Source organism: Podarcis pityusensis (assembly GCF_964106645.2).
Source record: "Podarcis pityusensis genome assembly, chromosome: 6".
NCBI classification, from domain to species: domain Eukaryota; kingdom Metazoa; phylum Chordata; class Lepidosauria; order Squamata; family Lacertidae; genus Podarcis; species Podarcis pityusensis.
The window spans coordinates 73,421,494-73,444,824 of NC_138030.1; the positions used below are offsets into that span (position 1 = coordinate 73,421,494).

The following is a 23,331-nucleotide window of genomic DNA, read 5'->3' on the forward strand; positions in this document are numbered from 1 at the left end:
GTAACCTCACTTCTTGCTGTGACGAAACTGCCAGAACGCCCTTGGCACTGGACCTCAGTGTCCGAGCTGAACAATGGGGGTGGAGACGCTCCTTCAGGTATACAGAACCGAGGCTGTTTAGAGCTTTAAAGGTCAGCACCAACACTTTGAATTGTGCTTGGAAACGTACTGGGAGCCAATGTAGGTCTTTCAGGACCGGTGTTATATGGTCTGGGTCACCAATCTAGCTACCGCATTCTGGATTAGTTGCAGTTTCCAGGGCACCTTCAAAAGTAGCCCCACGTAGAGCACATTGCAGTAGTCCAACTGGGAGATAACTAGAGCATGCACAACTCTCCGCGGACAGGTAGGGTCTCAGCCTGCGTACCAGATGGAGCTGGTAGACAGCTGCCCTGGACACAGAATTAACCTTTTAAATAGGCAAAGGACTGGGGATGACTCCATAAAACTGAGCTACACCTGATGTTGGTTGCATGGCTTAGGCTTGAGCTGATGCTTTTCCTTTTATAAATGACCAATGTGCGGGTCATTACATTTGGAACATAAGGCGCGCCTGCAAGATCAGGCCAACGCCACACTTAGTCCAGCATTCTCTTCTCACAGTGGCCAACCACATGCATGGACCTGGGCACGAGAGCACTCTCCCCTCTTGCATTTTCTAGCAACTGGTACTCAGAACCATGTTGCCATGGAGACAGAGCATAGCCAGACCATTGGTCTGTCTTGCTCAATGTTATTGACACTGACTGGCAGGGACTTTCCAGGGTTTTAGGCAGGATTCCTTCCTAGTCCTATCTGCTGCAGATTGAACCTGGCATATTTTGCATGCAAAGCAGGCGAGCCCTTCCGAACACATCACGCTGTTGCATTGACCAGGACTCAACCCCACGTCTCCCATGTGGCAGGCGAGAATTCCACCACTGAACCATCAGCCAGATGTCACCGACAGGACGTCTCACTGCCACTATCTGATCAAATTCGGATGCAAATCACCTTGCTTCCCTTTGCTGGTTACACCCAGCCTGATTGTTAGCGCTGCAGAGCTAGATATATTTGTCTCCTGTGCAAAAGAGCCGAAGAGCTAACAAGAGGACCTTTGTGATCTCCTCACACTGGTGGGAAAGGAGAATCAAAATCTTGAATTCCCAGTTCCTTGAGAAGAGGAATTGATTGTCAAACCACTCTGGGAGGAGAATAGGGGGTCTCCTCACACCCTTAACAAACTACAGCTTCCAAGATTCTTTGAGGGAAGCCACAACTGCTAAAAGTGGCATAATGCTGCTTTAAACATATAGTTCAGAGGAGGACTTCAGTGATGATGATGATGATGATGATGAATTTATATATACCCGGAGGTCTCAGGGTGGTTCACAGTACAGTGGTACCTTGGGTTAAGAACTTACTTCGTTCTGGAGGTCCGTTCTTAACCTGAAACTGTTCTTAACCTGAAGCACCACTTTAGCTAATGGGGCCTCCCACTGCCGCCGCGCCACCGGAGCACGATTTCTGTTCTCATCCTGAAGCAAAGTTCTTAACCTGAAGCACTATTTCTGGGTTAGTGGAGTCTGTAACCTGAAGCATATGTAACCTGAAGCGTATGTAACCCGAGGTACCACTGTATTCATAAAATATCAGCAAGTACTTCTAGTAGGACCGCTGAAATCAGTGGGACTTAAATTAGTTATGACTTCTGCTTCTAGCGTTCTATTCTAAGCGTGATGCTGGGTAGAATCCATGGTAGTGCTAAGTTAAATAAAGCTAGTGTCGAACTTGAGTCCCAGCTTGGCCCATAAGTGACACCTGAGTGTGGGGCATGGAGAGATGCAGCTGCAAAGGAGCAGTTGGGAGCTTCAAGTGAGCTCCAATAGCTCAGTCGGTACAGCATGAAACTCTTAACCTCGGAGTCGTGGGTTCAAGCCCCACGATGGGCAAACGATTCCTGCATTGGACTGTGCATGACCCTCGTGGTCCCTTCCAAATATACAATTCTATGATTCTTGTTCCTCAAGGAGCCTCTTTGGCCAGGCAGATCAGCTGTTTTGTGCTGAAAGCAAGCACCTTTAAAGAGGATTGCTTTTGAAGAGGCCCAGCTCCCTCAAAGGAAAACACGTCAACGTGCAGACATGATATGACTCTAGTCTGTCCTGCAGTTAGACAGAGTTGGGTTTGCAGTCTCCCCCTTTGAAGGTGCTCGGTCACAGCCAATCAGACCACTGGCACTGGTCGTGTGTCCTTCAAAGAGAAGTAGTGGGCTGAGCAACCCTGCCCACCTGTCAAAATGACCCACAGGGGATTGTGGGCGGTTGGGATCCAGCCCTTTGCTTGGACGATGTCCCACACAGCTGCACTAGTGGGTTGTTTTGCAAAAGCAGAGGTTCTGTAAGCAGACAACTGCACTTGTATGCGTAATGCTTAGAAGATAGGAAAATCGACGGGGGGGTTTCTATTATACAGTGGTACCTCGGGTTACATACGCTTCAGGTTACATACACTTCAGGTTACAGACTCCGCTAACCCAGACATAGTACCTCGGGTTAAGAACTTGGCTTCAGGATGAGAACAGAAATCGTGCTCCGGCGGCGCGGCAGCAGCAGGAGGCCCCATAGACTAAAGCGGTGCTTCAGGTTAAGAACAGTTCCAGGTTAAGAACGGACCTCTGGAACGAATTAAGTACTTAACCCGAGGTACTACTGTATTTTCTTTAGCACAAGCTCTTCTATAATGATTCTGCCAGCGGACCTGTTGCGTTGCATCCCTGTGTTACACAATATTGAGAAACAGATCTCTGCTAGTGCAAGATCCCTTGTGCTGGTGGGTCTGATGTACAGGATCCAACCCTTTCTCTTCTGCATTTTCATGGTTGAGGGTTTATCCACACTTTTTTTGCCATGCTCTTTCCAGGCACAGGTCTCTGCTTTGAAGCTCTGTGCCCCCCCCCCAAAAAAACTGCTCTTTAAAGCTGCAGTGCAACAAACAGAGCTTTAAAGCGCGGACCACGCCTGGAAAGCGCAGAAGGTGAGTGTGCGCAAGCACCTTAGTTTCGTTGAAAGGCAGTTTCCTCCTGCCTCTTATGTTGTTGTCCTGGGCATTCTGCATGGCCCAAAGCAAATCAAGAAACACAATTCCAAAAGTCCATTCTCCACCTTATGCAAAGACACTCTGCTGTAATCAGAGTAGCTCTGAAGAAAAGACAACCTGAAGTTATTGCACTTCCACTGGACTGCCACCAACAGGATTTAGGCATAAAAGCTTGGCACCGAAATGACTTTGGGTTCACCCATCGGACAAACCTGTTTGAGGCATTATCAGAGGATAAATGGCACAGAGCATTTGTTATATCTGTGATTGGAAACGCATCCGCTTCCTATTAATGCCTAACTTTAATATATTCAATACAAACATTTGCAACCTTGAAGCACTCTCCATCTGTTAAAATGAAAACATGCTGGTTGGCTGGAGCCTTTTGGTTCAAAGCATCATTTTTATTGCCTGCCTTCCAAAGAATATGACGACAATGTTAGTCCCAGTAATTTTGCATTGATATGCAAAGTTGGAAGGGGTGTGTGTTTATACCAAGTGTACCCATACCAATGGTAATCGTTCAAAAATCCTCCCAAATCAATTGGCTGAAATCGAGGCTAACTGCATGTTGATTCTGGCCATGGGACACTCCCTTGGAGGAAGGGGGGGGGGAGGAATGTTTGCTGATTTCTTCTGCAACCACTTGTACCCCTTGAAAAGCTGCTGCAGAGGATCAAGGGACCCTCCAAAAAAGGGTGGGATGTGGCCCTTAGTGATGCAAAGGAAAGGGGAGATTGCAAAAATCCTCTTCTTCATCTAGTGGTTCCCAACCTTTTTTTGGCCACACCCCACCTAAGCATCTCTAAAACCCTGATCCCACCCACACCCCCCGTGACATATAATTCTTATTATTCAAAAAGTGAATTCCTATTCACTTGGAGGAGGCCTAAAAAGCCATTCACTGTTAATAACTCATTCTTTAATTGCCCCCCTTAAAAATCAAATTTTCCCCCCTGTGGGGCATGTGCCCCATGTTGGGAACCACGGATCTAAATCTTGATCCATTCCGCAAACAGAAAAATGTGAATACACTTTTATTTTCTTGGGTACTTTAACATTAAGACCTTTTTAAAGTGCATTTAGCTTGGCTGTATTAACGTTTTCCTGCTAGTGGTTTTATTTATTCTAATTTGCTCTGGCACGGTTCACACAACACAAAGCTGTGGCTCATTTAAATATGCAAACCAAGCAGACTGAGCATGGTTTATTTCTACCAAGCAGCCACTGTCTGAAACCATGGCTTGCCTGGCTTGCTCTAACTGTGAGTTGGCATTATGTCTGAACCCAGCAGCCTTGCTTAAGCCATGGGCTTGTTTGGCTACCCCACCCCAGACATTTCCCAGGCTACAACGCCACAAGACAGAGCAGATGAAAAACAAAACAAGCCACAGCTTGTTTTCTTGTCTGCCAGAGAATTTGTGGTTTGTAGAACAAACAATGATTAAAAACAAACCATGGCTTGGTATTCTTTATGCAAGGGGGAGGGCCGTTGCAGTTGTTCGTTTCACTTCTCTAAATCTTTATGGTTTTCAGTGTTACTGTTAGTCGCTCAGAGAAAGTTGATTATTAAGTGGTAGACAAATAAAATAAATGCGAACCTCTAAATTATCACTGGTCTCTGTCTTAAGTGTGCATGGAGGAGATTCTTCATTTCCTTCAGGATTTCTTCCCCCATTTAATTCTGGGCAAGTGTCCTTCCCTGTCAGGTGCTTGGTCCTGTCTCTGACACTGAAATGAATGACTTCCATGGCCCTTTCCATGTTTCGGATTTATAAGGATATTTGTACCCGATTTTGAGAGCCTCCAATGAAGGCCTGCAAATCAGCTAATCATAAAAAAGACGGTACAAATATTCAGAGTTTACATTGTTCAGTGCAAGCCCCACTGAAAGTACTGGGAGTTGTGTTTTGTATGCTGCCCAATATGACAGGAGTGCAGGGCAAGTAATCGAAGTGAAGTATTAAGCGATGCACCATACATGTACTTAACTTTTGCAATGTATTTTCATTTTGGATGTTCTTAAATGCTTGCGCAAGGAGGCTGCAAGGTTCCCCCCTTCCCGCAGCCCCCAAAGTCATCTCTTTATTCAGCTGCCTTATTCCAGGTGTTTGGCTTTGCTTGTTGGCTTGAAACGAAGATAAGCAGATTATTGTTTTAGAAAGTTTAAAACGAAGGTATGATCAGTTTTATGGTTGTAGTTTCCATAGTAACTGGGTGCAGGTGAGTAAATTCATAGAGTCTTGTATTGATGATATGTTTACCTAAGTGGATTATTCTGGCATTCTTCCATCTGCTTCTCCCTTTGCATCTGAATCCGTATTTCCCTAAGTTTTTCCATAAGCATTTTGTAAAGTACTATAAAGTGGTGCATGGCTTCTTTGTGATGCATTTTTATTTTTTATGCATTCTAGAGATTTATGAGTCTGTGTTTTTTTATAAAAAAATCCGCTGTCTTTCATATCTGCTAAATATTTTGGAAACCTGTTCATCTCTTTGCCTGTTCTCTATGCATTTGGTCACGTCTCAAAGATGTCATAAACAAATTTTGCACCATGGTTACTGAGACCCAAGAAACAGCTTTTTTCTCTGTTACAGAGTCTGTTCCCTTCCCTCCCCTTTGTTTCACAAAAGCCCTGTAAGGTAGGCTAGGTTGAACTCCACCCCCCTTTTTAAATATATCTCCCGCCTTTCTGCACAAGAGTACCCAAGGTGGTGGCCTGGCTCCCTCACATCCCATAACCTATTGCTTCTGCAACAATGAATAACTTAAGATTTCCCTGGCTTGGCGTCTTGCAGGTGGCAGTGTGCAACTCTCACCATCATTGACCAGTGGCAAAACTGGCTGGGACTGATGGGAGTGATGTCCCAAAACATCTGGGGGTCACCAGGTTGGGGAAGGCTGCTTAAGGTCACTGAGCTTCAGTGGCTGAACAAGGATATTGAATTTGGGTCTGTTTGATCTGAGACTCTGTCCTCTGCCCCACATTTGACGCTGTTCAGTTTCATTTGTTAGCTGCACAGGTAATGATTTATATCTCCTACCACATTCACTTCCTGCTAACCTAGCAGTTCGAAAGCACGTCAAAAGTGCAAGTAGATAAATAGGTACCGTAAACGGCGTTTCCGTGTGCTGCTTTGGTTCGCCAGAAGTGGCTTAGTTATGCTGCCCACATGACCTGGAAGCTGTACACTGGCTCCCTCGGCCAATAAAGCGAGATAAGCGCTGCAACCCCAGAGTCGGCCACAACTGGACCTAATGGTCAGGGGTCCCTTTACCTTTACCACATTCACATAATAGAAAGATTGCCTTCTCTTTAAAACATGAGTAATAGAATCGTATATCTAATAAACACTAATGACTTTTCAAGTTGGCAATTCCTAGCTTGCAAGCAGGTTAGTTGTTCTGCGAGGTTCTTTAAAAAAAAAATTAAGGATGGACAAATTGGTCAGTTTTTATTTTTTGCTCGTTTCCCCACATTTCAGCATATATATATATATATATATATATATATATATATATGCCCTCCCGAAAAATCAGCAGTCTTTCAGTGTGCCGTTTTCCTCACATACACATTTTTGCAAACAATTTCTCCTAATATAATGGATTTTGTATGCTTGTTTTTGCTAATATGGACATTGGTTGGTTGGATCACAAAAGCTGGAGAAGTGTGCATTGCAAAAGATAGCTGCAGTTTGGTTCATGTATTGTTTTGGGAAGGACAAATCGCATTAAAATACAGAGCAATCCAAATTTCTCCTCCAGCCCTAGTTCTTTATGTGCCTTGTGCAGATTGTTGCCTCGCTATACTGATTCTCCATACCCTTAACAGTATAAGGAAGTTCTTCTGTATAAATATACCCCCCCATTTGTCTATTGATGAAAGGATTTTATTATAATGCTCCATTGATACGACATCTTTGAAGTAAGCTCTTTGCGTTTGTTATCTGTGATAGCCAGCAGCTGACAGACACAAAAGGGTTGCCTTTCTCTTGCAGGAGAAATGGCCAGGTGTAGCTTGGACAGTGGGGGGGGGGGGAGACAGACCTTTAATTCTGTTTCTTTGTATGCAGAAGGCTGCAGGTTCAATCCCTGGCATCTCCAGGTGAGTCTGGAAAAGACTTGCTGTCTAAAACCCCGCAAAGCTGCTTTCAGCCAGCATAGACAGTCAGGAATCAGCTGGCCAATGATCTGACTCAGTAGAAGGTATCTTCCTATGCTCCTGAGTCCTGAACTGTAGAGGTGTGTTTATAGGTAATGACCAGCACTTTAAATTGAGCCTGGAAATGGAGCGACAGCCAGTGGAGCTGATTTGCAGATTTCAAACACTGGCTCTGGGCAAAACTTTTGCTGTTCCACTTTATAGCAGCTAAAGCCCAGTCTCTCTCTCTCTCTCTCTCTCTCTCTCTCTCTAATTTTTATTAAATTTCCTGTTTTACCATTTAGAAAATTCATTTAAACAACCTTAAAATATCAAATACCCTTCTTCTTTTTCTATGGTTCATTTTGCAAAGCATAAATCCCTGCATATTTTATATAAACTAAGCCATCCAGTATTCCATTATTACTTCCATCAAAACTTATTTACACTGTTGAATTTATCTTAATGCTGCCAACGTTTTCAAGCGTACACAATTTCCCCCCATTTCGTCAATAAACATTTTCCAATCTTCTTTAAACGAATGTTATTCTTCTCTTATTCTATAAGTTGGATCCGCAAGCTGTGCATATTCCATCAGTTTAAGTTGCCATTCTTCTTTGGTTGAAACTCCGCTCGATTTCCATTTTGGGGCTAACAATACACGGGACGGTGTAGTGGCATACATAAATAACCCTGTTGCTGTATCGGTGTCCTACTGATCAAGTTCCACTTCCTTCCTGTCTGGATTAATGAAGGGGATTTCTACACGCGAGAAGCCGTTGGCAAGTGAGTTACTTTGAGAGAAAGCTGGTCTTAACATAAGAAGAGACCTGTTGGATCAGGCTAAAAGCCCACATACTCCAACGTCATGTTCTCACCGTGGGAAGCTAAATCATAGAATTATAGAGTTGGAAGGGACCCCGTGGGTCATCTAGTCCAACCCCTTGCAACGCAGGAATAGATTCTGCCTGTGGAAAGCCTGCAAGCATCAAACTAGAAAGAACCAGACCATATAAACAGCTTTATCGAGTTAGAGAGACCCAGTTGCTCTGTTTAATGCAAGGGAACAGCTTTTCGTCCCTTCAGCTGTGAGCAATATCAATACCGGGCTTGCATATCAGAAGTGAAAAGTGAAACCATCTCTCCCCCCCCCCGCCGTGCTTTTGCTTTCATGCTTTTCTGAAAATAGCCAACCATTATTGTGATTAAATCAGGGCTCGGCTGGGCTGCAAGAGGTGAGCCTGCCAGCAGTGGGAGCAGTCAGCTAAGTTAACATTTGGTTGAACTTCAGTACTTGCACGATGATGGGTTGAAAGCGTTTGTGCGTTGGGGTGGTTGTTGTTTTTTTGCAGCATTGATTCAAGTGTATTGCCTGTAAGTGTACAAAACACACACAGACACACACACACGAATGAATCATTTAGTTTTGTTTCCCATCAAAGAATAAAAGAACTTGCGTCAACGCCAGGCTGTGAACCCATCAGCATACCCGAATGAAATTTTAAATAAAACATAGGCAGCACTTGATCTGCAAAATTCATCTTCGCTGTAAGTAAAGGAGCTTTGGGTGGCACTTAAAACTGGACTCCAAGTAGCCTTTGTTCTTTAAGAGGATTCAGTATCTGTTAAAGCAGATGTCAAATATGGAAATCAAAATGTAGGCCAATCTGTTCTTATGATTCATCGAAGTAAATGCAAGCCTGCCCTGTTGGTAAAATGTGTGTGCATTTTGGGGTGAAAATTGGCACAGGCTTTCCCCCTTCCTCTGCTATTCATAGGCCAGTATTAAAACATCTAGTGTAAATATTTACTATTAAAAATAAAAGTTTTGCAGAGCAATCTTAAATGGGGCCAGAGAGAACCAGAGCAGCAGAGTGAACATTGCATCTGAAAGGGTGGAAGGTGGGGGGGGGGTGGGGGTGTAATTTATATTTTTGCAATGTGTGCAGCCTAGCTAGGAGGCCTATGGATTTAGATCTCTTGGATCTAAGACCTCAGACACCCTGCCCCCCGAACACCCTATTTTTGCTGGCTACCAGCAAAGAGCGACCTGTTTGTAGGTTAACAGGCTAGCAGAGAGGGGCCTACTGAGCATCCTCAAGCACACCAGCTATCAACATGGAGGGATTAGGACTGCAGCCTTGGATTACTTTTGTTCCGATAAAATTGGCTTGATCGGGAATTTCAAATGGCGTGAAAACCTTGCGCTGGGTCTGCCCTTAAACATGCTGCATGTGGATGTTGGTAAGCTAGATGCTCCCATTCAAGACCAGCCATCAAATATTCATGCATTCTAATGGAAAATCTTCACTCTAGAGGCACCTGGGTTCTTTTTTTTTTTTTTTTTTTTTTTTTGCTTTTAACACGATTCTCCCTGCCACAATGTGTGTTTTGTCGAGCTTGCATTTAAAACTTAAATGCAAGTTACAAGGGAAGACTTTTAAAACTTAGCTCCCGATAACAAAAATGTCCGAAAGAGGCAGTAATAATTGGCAATCGGTCGATCCAAATGTGAAGATTTTAAGCAACGCAACAGAAACATTGGAATATGGCTGGGGTGTGTGTGTAAGACATAATACAATAAACACGATGAGAAGTAGAACAGAAGTAAGCGTAAATCAGTGAAAACCCGTCAAATGACATGATTCTCAAATCCAGCTGAGCCCGCTATTTAACTAGATTTTGATTTCCATCAAGCCATTTTCAAGATTTAGTTTTATTGGTAACTGTTTGCCTTCATGTAACGTACAAAAATAAAATTGAGATAACTGATAAAATCAGACTTATCCAGTAACTTAATGTGATTTTTTTTTAAATCAGGGTACCACTTTTTTTAAAAAAAGCAGATCAGTATTTCCTTCCAGTGCCTTATGTCAGAAAATAATTAAACAGATAATGAGGGAGATCCTTCCCCTCAATGAAACCACAGTGGCAGAATGATATGTTGTATGATATTTTTTGCTAATCTGACTTCAAGGACTGTAGGAGGCACTAATTGGAATCTAGGAAAGGTTCTTTCCTTCCTCAGACAGAATTAATTAATCTTAAGTAATTGATTATCTGGACCTGGTTCATATTTAAATAAACTATACCAGTGAATATCTTTACTGATGCTACTTCTACACTATACATTTAAAGCAATATTAAAACACTTTACACAGTCATGGCTTCCCCCAAAGAATCCTGGGAATTAACAGTTTTGTTACATCTCCTTTTCTTTATATACATAGAAACTTCTGGATTAAGGAGGTTTCATATTAGAAAAACTCGTAAGTTTTAATTATAATTTTATTTGGTTTATTTTATATGGTTGTTTTTGCAATTTTCTAATACAAGTAATGATGGCACCCTTCTGATGTGTGAAAGCTCCGCTTCAAATCTGGGATACGGCATTTGGCAGATTCGCCACAGGTTTGATTCCCATTTATCTTGATCCATACACAGAATCATGTGAATGAGTTAACCTTTCACCACTTTGATGTACTCACTAACAAAGTAGTAAAGAGCTCTGAACTGGCAGGATGGTAGTCCTATTAATGTGGTTGCAATATGCACACATGTTCTCCAGCAGTGTGGATCACTCCATGGGGAAACTGATTACATGGAGCATTTGTGTGTGTGTGTGTGAGAGAGAGAGAGAGAGAGAGAGAAATTCTTTTGTTCTTTCTTACAGCGCAATTTTAAGCCGTGTCCACTCGGAAGAAAATCAGTTTCCCCATGGAGCAATCCACACTGTTGTTGTTGTTGTTGTTGTTGTTATACTTCATAATAGCACATTTTTCACCGAATACATATTCCTCCTATTACATCACACATTTCATCTATTATACATTCTTCCATTTCATATATTAACCACCACAAGCAGTTCAAAAGGCCACAGATAGCTCATCTGCCAGGCCTTTGGCTAATAAAACGGTGTTTTGGACTGGCACCTAAAGATACGCAATGAAGGCAGAAGGAAAGGCTCCTTGGGGAGAGCATTCCACAAATGGGGAGCCCAGCACACAAAAATGTCTGCTCTCCTGTGGCCACCTTCTGGGCCTCTCCTGGAACAGAGCTTTAAAATTTCATAAAGGGGAACAAACCGCTTGCAAGATGTCAGTACCATGGGTTGCATTTACCCTGCACTGGGGTAAGGAAAGCTGCCCTTCGCTCAGGCCCACCGAACAGTGAATGGTTAAGTCAGGTCATGATACAATCATGTGGATCCATTCTGAGTGAATGCACAGATTACCGTGGTCAGTAGCTGCCACAGTAGGATTCTACATAGCACATCGCTTCAAATACAATTAGATAAAGGAAATTAACGAGCTATGGGCATTTGAATCAGAAAACTTCATTCAGGAAAGAAGGCTATGATGGTAGACAAGGAGGTCAGAATAACATTACAATAGGCCCTTTCATCGCTTTCAAGGCGCCAGATTGCGTAGATTAATGTAAATCACAAGAGTCTGCGCTGAAATAAATAATGTCATTCATGCAGTTATCTGTGACTGATCAACCAAATAAACCAATTACATGATGAAATATTTTTAACATCTCATGATATGCTTTACTAGCGGTTTTCAAGGACTCTGCAAGTTCTAGAGATCATGAATACCCCCAAAATACAGATTAGAGCCCAATCTCATAGTAGCCTAGCCAGCAATAGAAACCCCTTCTTTGCTCTGATGCTGAAACACTCAGAATACCAGGGCTGGTTTAGCAAAAGTCATGGACTTTAATGTGCTGGAATGTGTGTGAGAATGTGTGGCACATGCACACTAAGTATGTAAGAGGCTGGGAAAGGGAGGGAGGCATAAAGGGCATAAAATAAATCTATAACCACATTCTGGAGTTTTGGAAATGGCTTTACCTTGCCCCCAAGCTACGGGATTCCCTCTTCACAGAGGCACATCTCGTACCTTCATCCTTTACCTTTTTGAGACCTAAGATATAAATGTTTTAGGACCCGGCTTACTCTTCTGATTGCAGATTTCTTTAGAATATCAGCCACAGGGCTGTGAAGATTAGCTAAAGATGGGTTGGGATCCTCTCACCACAATATTCTCAGAATCAGAATATTCAGAACTAATTAACAATTTAAGTCAAACAGATATCCAGCATTAATGGAAGTCCATTCGACACACTTTACATGTATTTCTTTATTCATTTATTTTATTAGATTTGCATACCACCCTTCATCCAAAGATCACAGGGCCGTTCACAACATAAAAGTACAAAATGAGAACACAAAATACGTAATGAAACAAAAGCAAACCAATAAACACACACACCGCACACATTTAAAATGACGTATAATACATTGCACACACTTTTGTAAATCAACAAAATCTTTAATAAAAATAAAATAAAATAAAAAAATAAAATTACATATAATGTTAATCGGCCAAAGGGAGACGGGAGCCTGCATTGCTGTGCAAAGTTAGTTACACAAACCCGTTTATTTCAATGGGCACACATAGCTCTGCGCAGAACCAGTCAAAAACAAAAGGGAAATTCAGAAGCTGAAATGGTCAGAAGATCTGCCAGAAGATCTGTGCAACAAGTAAGGAGCTCAAAGCTTCCATATATAGCTATAGAGAAATCTATTAACCTAGCAGGTTCCTATTCTGAGGGAGCTTTCTGAAAACTGAACAGTTTCTCAGAATGAGGCTCAAGCTGCAAAAAAACCCCACAACCTTTTGCAATGCGTCTTGACCTGCATGTAGTTGGCAACTGAAAGGGCAAAGAAAAAGTAGCTGAACTTTGTGCGGAGAAATGAGAAAGCAGAGCAGAATTAGGCAGAACGTTTCCAATAAAAATTCTACGGCTGACACAGTTGGTATTAGCTGGTTGTGCACTGTATATTCCAATTGTCAGTGCCAGCCTCTGGGACAGATTCTCACTGGGGCAACCTACGGGACAGTCTATCAACAGCGTGCAACACCTTCGTTGAAAGTGCTACGCTGGTTGCCAATTTGCTACCGAGCTAGATTCAGGGTTTTCCTACTGGGTTATAAAGCCCTATATGCATCTGGGCAGGATCTGAGAAGCTGCCTTTCCCCTTCCATCCCACCCTGGTCACTCAGAGGTGTGTGTGGAAGAAGACCTGCTAATGCTGCCACATGTCCCTGCGGCGAAAGTCTTTTAAGTGTTTTAGCACCAGTTCTCTGGAATTCTCTTGCCTCAAAAGTGAAGCAACGTCCGGCATTCTGCTATTTTTGACGTTTGTTGAAGACATTTCTTTTCTCCCACGCTTTCTCAAATCAATCAGTTTTGTTTCTGTGGTTTTAAACACTTTCTGGTTTTCAAGTTTTTGGGGGTTTTTTTGGTTTTGAAATAATATATAATTTGAAATAATAAGTGTTGAATTATAACAATACAAAATACATATCCATATTTAGAGATTTCTTTGAATCTCCAGACTTCCCACCCTCTCCTCCATGAGTCCTATTGTCAACCTTTTCAACTGCATATTGTTTCATAATCCATATTTTATATCTCTCCATATTGTCCATGATATTTGCTACATTGCAAGTGTTATTAGAATCCTGCTAATGTTTTCATCTGCTTACAATGGTCTCCTAGATAAATTATAATTTCCCCCCATTCTTTATTGAAATCTTCTTGGTTCCTGAGCTTTCTGGTCAGTTTTGCCAGTTTGACATATTCCAACAGCTTGGTTTGCCATTCCTCTCTGGTAGGGACTTTGTATTCTTTTCGTCTCTGGGCTAGTAGCATCTGTGCGGCTGTTGTCGCATACATAAAAAGTCTTTTCTGCTCTTTTGGGATATTAGTACCTCCAATTCCTAATAAAAAAGCTCCTGGGTTTTTTTATAAAAGTTATTTTCAAGTTTTTATGCTGACTTTTTATCTGTATTAGGTTTTATATTCTATTTCGGAACACTGCTTGGGTATTGCCTAAATGGAGGGCACTTTATAAATGTTGGGGGGGGTGATGTCTCTTCCATACAAGTGATGTCTTTAACCAATGGGTCTCAAACCTTTCCCAACATGCAAAGACAGGCTCTGGCAGATTGAGCAGATGAGACAAATAGTCCAACGGTCAAGAAGGCGTTTTCTGCACGTGCTGTAGAGGGAAGTGAGGGGCAGCTGGGGCTTGTCAACATGGGAAGGGAGCCCATTTGGGAGAAAGGAAACTCTGATCCCAAACTTCCACTGCCTTGTGGAATATCTTCGGGAGAAGAAAAAAGCTAAGGAGCAAACCCTACATAGATCCGAATGGCTGGAGCATCAATTTACGTGCACTGTAGAAGTCCCAGAATGCTGCCAAAAGTGGGTGAGCCTCACACCACCGCACTTTTCAAACATTATTTTGGAGGAAGAACCTCTCTGTTTTATTTCTCCTCATTATCAAATGTGATCTCGTTTACCTCTGAAAAGTATTCTTAGTTTCTTTTCTCTCTCTGGACTCTATGTCTGCTCTATTCCCGTCACTCTGCTAAGTTCGGCTGCGCAAGGGTAAATCTTTGCGCTAATTGAACAAGAATCTTGGTGCTACTTTGGATAAAAGCTACCGGATTTCAGCCTTAGGCTTCACTTCTAATCCCACTTACTTGGGAGTAAACCGCCTTGAAATCAGTAAGGCTTACTTTAGACTGGACTTGGTTAGAATCACACTCAAGTTTGGCTCCAAAAGCCTAAGCACTCCTGCTTTCCATATTGTGAAAGCATTTCAACCCCTCAATCATTTTAGTTGCCATTTTCCTGGTTCTGTAATATCCTTTTTCCAGGGGTTGTTGCCCCCAAAGCGGTACACAGTATTCCAAGCAGGTCTATATCATTGATATAATAGTGGCATTTTGAGACTGTCACTCATGGAAGATCTCAGGAATGGCGCTGGGAGCAGCCCAAATGACTTTTATCTGAACATCCAGTCTCTCCTCCACCTGTGGCTCAGGGGTGCCATGGAAAAAGCAGAACTCTTAAACATTAAACAAGACGCAGGATCTTTTTCATGACAACCTTTTAACATGATTAAGTCAAGGCGCGATGGGTCATTTGGGGTTTATGTTTCACTCTGCTCCTTGGGACGCTTCTAATGAATGTCACGATGTCAGATTTCAGATGCGGAATGTGCATTTTAAGTAAGCAGTTCTTAAGAAATCTTCCCCCGTCATATTGCTTAACTGTTGTTGGGCAAATGATTTATTGAAGCTCCCGAGGCAGCAGAACATGGACTGTAGGACTGTTGTTTTTTGTCTGTGTATGCGTTAAGGGCTACACTGAATTATTTTATTGTAAGTGCGCACTGATACATCATGCCTTGCGCTCGGGGAGACGTTTTCTGTATAATCACATTCCATTAAATATTTAGCTTTGAAAAAACAAAGCCATGAAATTTACTAACTAGCCTGGCATTGTAGGATTGCTAGAGCTGTCTGTAGCGGCTCATTGGATGGGGCAAAGCCGTATACTAGCTTCCCAGCAAGTGGGTCTCTGTGGTTTACTGGGGAGGAGCTGGCGAGGCAGGAGGAAAGGTCAGTACGTTGCGCAGGATAGACTAGGCTGGCGCGTTTGCACGGCAAGGACCTCCCTGCCACCTCTGAGGAACAGTGAACAGTGACCCACTTGCCAGGAAGTTCACTTAGTATTTCCACCCCACTGGACGAGACACTCCTGCTTGCAGTCCTACCTGCACCTGTGTTTTCTTGAATTTATTTGGACTTGCACCTGAAGAAAATGATATAAGATTGTGCTACATGGCAGCAGTAATGATGATGATGATGATATTAGTAGTAGTAGTACCCCACCCATCTGGCTAGGCTTCCCTAGCCACTCTGGGTGGCTTCCAGCAGAATATAAAAAACATAATAAAACGTCAAACGTCAAAAACTTCCCAATACAGAGCTGCCTTCAGGTGTCTTCTAAAAATTGTGTCATTCTTTATCTCCTTGACATCTGATGGGAGGGTGTTCTACAGGAGGGCGATACTACCCAGAAGGCCCTCTGCCTGATTCCCTGCAACTTCACTTCTCACAGTGAGGTAACCACCAGAAGGCCCTCAATGCTGGACCTCAGTGTATGGGCTGAACAATGGGGGTGGAGACAGACGCTCCTTCAGGTATACAGGGCCGAGACTGTTTAGGGCTTTAAAGGTCAGCACCAGCACTTTGAATTGTGCTCAGAAACATCCTGGGAGCCAGTGAAAATCCATTATGACCAGTGTTATATGGACCCGGCAGCCACTGCCAGTCACAAGTCTAGCTGCCACATTCTGGATCTTTCTCATACTTTGAATAATAGAATTGTAGAGTTGTAGTAGTCCAACTGCCTGCAATGCAGGAATATGCAGCTGTCCCATACGGGGATCAAACCTGCAATCTGGGCATTACCAGCGCCATGCTCTAACCAACTGAGCTATCTTACCTAGGATTAAGTCCCACTGAGCCCTCACTTATTGTAACACTAAGTTGAACTGTGGCTTGCCTTCTGGCAGTACTGCAGGAGTGGACAAGGGGCAATGTGTCTGTGATTTTCATCCTATGCTACTGTCACTGTAGTCCTGTCTTGGGGAAGGCTACAGTCCTATACACATTTACCTGGGACATCCTTTGCTGATCAACAGGGCATACTTCACTGTACGTATATCAGCTGCTTTTATTATATTAGGACAAATCCAGTAATTGCAATATAATCTGTGGGTTAGACTGAGCAATGTGCATTCAATTCTGCACAGATGTAGTCTGGTACATCGGTGTTAGTGAAAATAACCTTCGCTGCAAAACGTCTACAAGATTTACTTTCAGGTTTAAAAAGGGGGGGGGGGAGAATTAAAATATTCTAATACTAGAGTACTTGAGTGCATATTATTACCGCACTGGCAGATTCTGCTTACAGGGAAAGTATTTTATAAAAAGCTAGGGATTTATCATTTCTGCATTTTGTTAGGGAAGAGGGAGAATTGCAAATGCTGTTCATGTTAACCAGCTGTCGCTTAATAGCTTGCTTAATAGTAGCCCGGTGCTGCTGCTTGTCTTAACATGAGTTTTCACTCAGCTTTTTCTTGTGTAGCATCTGTGGAGTAGGCAGCTTAATAGGGGTCTGTCGTTTGGATGTACTCTTGACACTCTAGCTTTTTCTTAGCTTTACCAAGGCCTATTTGCCATATGCTGGATGGAAGGGTATCAAGGCTGCACTGCTTTCTCGTCTGTGATCTGATGCATGGTACATTTTTTGTTCTTTAGTGCAAACCCAGCACTTGGTTTCTCTGCGTAGGTGGCCGCCTATAGGCAAACCTTGAATTATTGCCTTACTACTTAGAAGTAATTGTGGAGTGGGGTGGGGGAGTTAGATGATTGCAAAGGGAAAGGGAGAGACATTTCTTAAAGCCAAGGTTGCAACATGCTAGCTCAGTTAGCTTTCTGCCCCCACTGCCCTATAGCAGCCCCCGGGGGGTGGGGCTTTAGCATTGGCATGTTGCAGAGAATTCTGCACTCAGTTCTTGATGATGAGCTGCCCCTTGGCCTCACGTGAACTGAAGGTGTGCCCTAGGGCGTTCCCATGAATCCTCTATGACTGCACATTACAGTGGGGATTCAGTAGAGGGGGCCGCCTCAGGTCCAGTGACCAAAACTGGCCTCTCTGTATAGGTTTCAGGACTTTGCCTGGTCTACACTGCCTCCTCAGCCACAACTGTTCTGCCCAGGCCACATTCCTCACTGACTCAACTTCACACCCCAATTATTTTTTTGCCGGAATGTGTCCTTGAATTTTTACATGGCTTCTTACTTGCCTGGACGGAGGACAGTGTCAGGGCAGGTATCCGGAGCAGATCAGCAATAACTCACACGGCTTCAGGGAGCTCTTTATTCAAAGAAACCAGGCAGCTCAGGAGGCCAGGCCTAGGGAGCACAGCAACTCTTTCTGGCAGAACTTGCCCCTATGAGGCAGTTGCAAGGACTGAAGGTCCCCGCTTTCCCACAGCTCCCTAAGGCTCCTCTTCCCCTGGTTCCTTCCCAAGCAATCTGAGGCTCTTTTGTCTTGCCTGTCTCTGCTCTGCCCTCTTCATACCTCTTCAGGTTCTGGGGGACCAGGGGAAGGGGAGCTTATCACAGCAGGAGGGGGAGACCCCCTGGCTTCCTCACCAGCCTGACTCATTGCTACCTCTTGGCCCCCTTTTTCTCTGCCTCTGCCACTGATTCTGGACTGCTGTCTGCCACAGCCTCTTCCTGCTCACTAAACCCTGTTGCCTCTTCAGCTTCCAACACCCCCCCTCCTCCCAGTCTGTTCCCTCTGATACTTCTGACCACTCATCGTTGTCCTGCTAGCAATCCCCTGGCTCTGAGTCTTCTCCCCTTGGGGGTCCCCTGGGGGTTCCCCAGCTGGTGCCTCCCACCACTCCTCTGCATCCAGCCAGCCCATGACAGATAGAGAGAGGTGCCCTAGTGTGTCTAGAAAGTAGCCTAGCAGGCAGTGGCAATATTTACACCCACTGCACCGTCTGCTTTTGCCTCTGGCCCTGCCTGTCACTTTCATATGGCCCCCAGAAGGTTAACCAGTAGTGAATGTGGCCCTCAGTCTGAAAAAAGGTTCCCTATCCCCGATTTCCTACCTTTCATTCAAGGGCTTAAGCCACTGTACATGGTTTTCTTCCCACCCCCATGTTATCCTCACAACCAGCTTGTGAGGTAGGTGTGGCTGCCTTTGAGTGGGCCAGGGTCACCCAGTAAGCTTTGTGGATTTCAACTTGGGTCCCACCCACTCAGTCCAACATTCTTAAGCTCTATGCCAGCCTCGTTCTTCCAAGTAAGCTTATCCATTGCTGATCTCCCAGTTGAGAAATTCCTGCCAAGCTTCTGAAGAACCCCCCGAGTTCCCTCAAACACAGTTTCAAAACCACTTCCCTTTGGTGCTGTGGTCTCTGCCAACATGGGCAAAGCTTGCTGCTGAATCAAAAAGCTACTAGTTAGGGAAGGGGGAAAGTTTTGGAGGGCTGCTCTGAACCTTCAGGGTCTGCGAAAGTGGCTTCATGGACAAAGCATTGCAAATGCCTCTGATCACTCGGGGTGCTGTTAGTCCAATTGCTGTTGTGTTGGGATTTTTTAAACTTTAGAATTGAGGTGCATATGAAATGATGGAAACCCTTAACCTGCTGGCAGCTTTACCGTTCTGTGTTCACATGTGACAGACTGGTTTTTCTTCTTACGGACTGACATTTTACCTCCTGAGTTCAACACCTTTTTTAAAAAAAAAAGCCACACACACGTACAGTGCTGTTAAGGGAGGAAATCAGCGGTGGATCTTTTAAAATAGTAACAAGATTTTCTTCTCGTCATTCTGAGCTTCATAAAATGATAACTTGAGCTGCTTATCTGTTGGTCTGACCGTTGCTTCTTGCTGTGGCTCTTCCAAAGCCTGATTTCGGATGCTTCAAGGAGCCAAGGCACAGCGAAGAAAATGCACTGCTCTGATTGCCTCTCGCTCTCTCCCCATTGATCTGCCTTTTCCGAGAGTTATTTTATCCATATTTTATGTGCCCACGGGCAGTGGGTAAAGTTAAATTAAATAACCATCTGAAAGGCCTCTGTTCTGTGGGGAAGTTTCCTGGTGTTTTGTAGAAATCATGAAATGTAACAAGGCAAGTTCAGTATATTTATCAAAACAAACAAACACACACACAGCTTATAGAATCGTAGAATTGAAGAGTTGGAAGGGACCGTGAGCTTCATCTAGTTCAACTCCATTATGCAGAAATCTCAACTAAAGCATCCATGACCAATGGCCATCCAACCTAACTGGCCTATAAATTCTGACCACCACCCAATCCCTTCTTTGTTACAGTGACCACTTTCAAATCCTATGATACAGAGGCCGATTTTAGTGACAAGTTGTATGTTTTTGATGGAACTTCAGCAATTTCACATTTGAGTTCTAAGAACTCTTCAACAGATACTCTCCAGACCCTTGCCGGTCAATAAGACCTTGAACTTGTCACAAATACTTGTCATTCATCAGGCTCCCTTCATGGAAGAATCAGTTCAGGCACAAGTATCAGCCCTGTGTCTTCTGCGGTGAAGACAGATGCAAAGATGCATATCCTTGTGTGTTATCTGGGTCCACTGTCCACAATTATTGCCCATGACTTCCTAAGCGCAAAAGGTTGCATGACTCTTCTGTATTGGGACTTTGGTGTCAAATATCATATCCTAATGAATAGTCCTGAAGCATTATGTGTGGTTGCACTGACTTGTGTCAGGAATTCCCCTTGGATGTGCTTCTGCTGATTTAGTAATTGTATTTGGCAAGGGATATACAGTTGTACCTCAGGTTAAGTACTTAATTCATTCCAGAGGTCCATACTTAACCTGAAACTGTTCTTAACCTGAAGCACCACTTTAGCTAATGGGGCCTCCTGCTGCTGCTGCCGCGCCGCCGGAGTACGATTTCTGTCCTCATCCTGAAGCAAAGTGCTTAACCTGAAGCACTATTTCCGGGTTAGCAGAGTCTGTAACCTGAAGTGTATGTAACCTGAAGCGTATGTAACCTGAGGTACCACTGTATTTGATGTTTAATAATTACTGGACTTTATTACAGTTTCCTCTGGGTTATATGAAAGGGACTGTTTTCTCCCCTCTCTCACACCCTATTCGGAACTGTAAATATGTATATTTTTAAATATTCAACATCGTGTTTCAGGTTGTCACAAAACATTCCCATCTTTGCAAGTTCCCAGCACAGCCAAGGATATTCGCAGTTCCTGGCTACTTTGCTTGAAGAATTACACTTCAAAAATGAAGATTTTGAAAGTTTAACAAGAATATTCAGAAGCGATAGTCTTCCATACTGGTAAGTTCTTCTTTCATTCGTGCCCCATCTGCCACAACTTCATCTTGTCTATGAGTGGAATCCAGTGGCTCCATGTGATGACAGAAGGGGATACTTTTGCTAATGGAGGGATAGAGGTGATTTTTGCTCCATGGAGGGAACATCCAGAGCAGGGTAGAAGGTTGTATTCAGGCTTGCAGTACGAAGAGCAAATTGGCAGACAAAACAAAAAAAAAAACACACACACACCCCAAAACCTTCCTCCCCCTGCTCTTCTGTAAGTGTTTGAAGGATCCAAAACCCTTCCATAAGCACAAAGATCTCAGTTGGATTCCACCCAGTGTCATTAAAAATATAAGCACGCCGGTTGCATTGGAGGGGTGAGAGAGGAGGAGTTGACGTGGAAATGACTGGGACCGAAAGATAAGATTATTGCTTATCAAGATGGTTCCATTTGTCTCTTTAACCTTGTGTGATCACTAAAAACATTTAATAAACACCACTTTGGGATGAGTTAGCAAAAGCCTTCAATTTAAGGCAGAGCATCACTCCGGTCAGTGCTTGTTTGGCCCCAGCCAAAGCATTCCGTTCAGTTACATGTTACCACATTGTAGGAAGGATGTGGACAAGCCAGAGGAGATTGAGAGGACAGGAGCGAGGTGATAAAAAGGTTTTAAAACAGAAGATGCATGAAGCAAGATTGATAGGGCCCAAGTATGTACATATTCAGGCCACAAAAAGCTGATTTGGCAGGAAGGCAAGATTGCAAAAAACCCAAACTGAGCACACACATATACACACACACTTATTTATTTTTGCAAACGGCTCTTTCCACTGACACTGAGGGAAGTAGGTTAGCACCACAAGCCTATATGTAGTTTCCCTCTGGTAGATTCCAATTGAAGGGAAACAAATGATTTGTGTAATTTCTCCCTCATTCCAGAGGCATGACAGAGGAAAGGGAGGCCTTTGATGTTCCTCTCCTGGCCTGCCCCAGTATGGCTTATTTTTGGCCTCTCCAACATCACAGCTCCATCTTCATGGGAGCACCAGCTGTTAACTTTTCTTCAGCATCCTGACAGCAGCTTGCAAGTTCAGATCTCCCTCTCAGAAGATGTCTTTCTCTGCCCTTGGACATTGTTATCATTTAACATAATTCAGTATTTATTTACTGTTCTCTGTTTCCATGTATAGATGAACTATTTCACACAGTTAGGGCTTGATACTTTTGGGACATTACAGATTAAGAGGGATTTTTATATTTTAGAGTTCATATCAAATGCCACTGAATCAGATGGCATTCACCGGATTAAGAATATCACTGAAAATGAAACTGTAATACAGTAGGTTTGATAATGATGCTTTCATGATATCAATGGAACTTTTCTTTGTTCTTTTATCTGCAGAATAAGTTGACCATCATGCGCTTCTTTTTCTATGCTGAAATTGGATCAAGATGTGAAGTGACACTGCCAAACAAATTAAATTAAGTACACCAAATGGGGAAAACAACAAAAATAAAACCTCTGTAATTCACCATTGAATTTAACACAACCATTGAATACATCAAGCCAAACTGAAGCTCTTGTATGATGAATATTTTTCATCTTTCTCATTTCTTCAGATAAGTGGGCTATGCTAAGATTTGGACACTGAGACAGATCATCTTTCCTGGTCTTTCACTATTTTCATCAAGTTGCCCTAATGGAGGGGTGGCTGTCCAGATCCTACTGGACTTCAGCTTCTATTAGCCACAGCCATCATGTCCTTTGTTCAGGGATTATGGGAGTTGTAGTCCACCAACATTTGTAGAGCAAAAGGTTCTTCATCACTATAATGGAACACCAACATTTTGTGTGTGTGGCCGTGTGCCATTAACTTCCTAAGGAAATTGTGTCATTCAGCATTTCTGAAAAGTTAAAGCAAATCTAAGGTGCAATTCTTTGATCCCCCCCCCCCCCCCGAAAGAAGTGCCTTAGTAAAGTATATCAAAGAAACATAATCTGAATTGTCATTGCAGTAGTCACAAAATAATATAACATCCTATGGTTATTATGATATGGAACTTCTTAATAAAGTGCTTATTTTGCTTATTTACTTGATTGTTTGATTTCTATCCCACCTTTCTTTCAAGGAGTTCCAGTGAAGATCCATGGTTCTTCTCCTCTCATTTTATTTATTGGAGTACTTTCTCACCAAGCACCCTATCAGACTTCGTTTTGCTCTACGATGGTATTGTACTGTGGAGGTTTCCATCCTCAGCTTTTAAGATTGCATTACAAAATCCCTGATTGCATCTTCAGAAACCAGAGAGCGCCCGTTCCTTTCCACAATTATGTTC

General features: G+C 43.2%; 1 protein-coding gene across 2 annotated transcripts in view; it reads left to right on the plus strand.

Moving 5' to 3' along the window:
* RPAP2 (RNA polymerase II associated protein 2) overlaps positions 1 to 23,087 on the plus strand; it is a 50,699-nt gene extending 27,612 nt beyond the window's left edge. Inside the window, exons 12-13 of one of the 2 annotated variants that reach the window (XM_081008658.1) lie at positions 20,862 to 21,011; positions 21,934 to 23,087. In XM_081008658.1, coding sequence (XP_080864784.1) covers positions 20,862 to 21,011; position 21,934 — 151 coding nt within the window. In that variant the 3' untranslated portion in view covers positions 21,935 to 23,087. The remainder of the gene's footprint in view (positions 1 to 20,861; positions 21,012 to 21,933) is intronic. The other variant, XM_081008657.1, reaches the window with a different exon arrangement.
* The last annotated feature ends 244 nt before the right edge of the window (positions 23,088 to 23,331 follow it).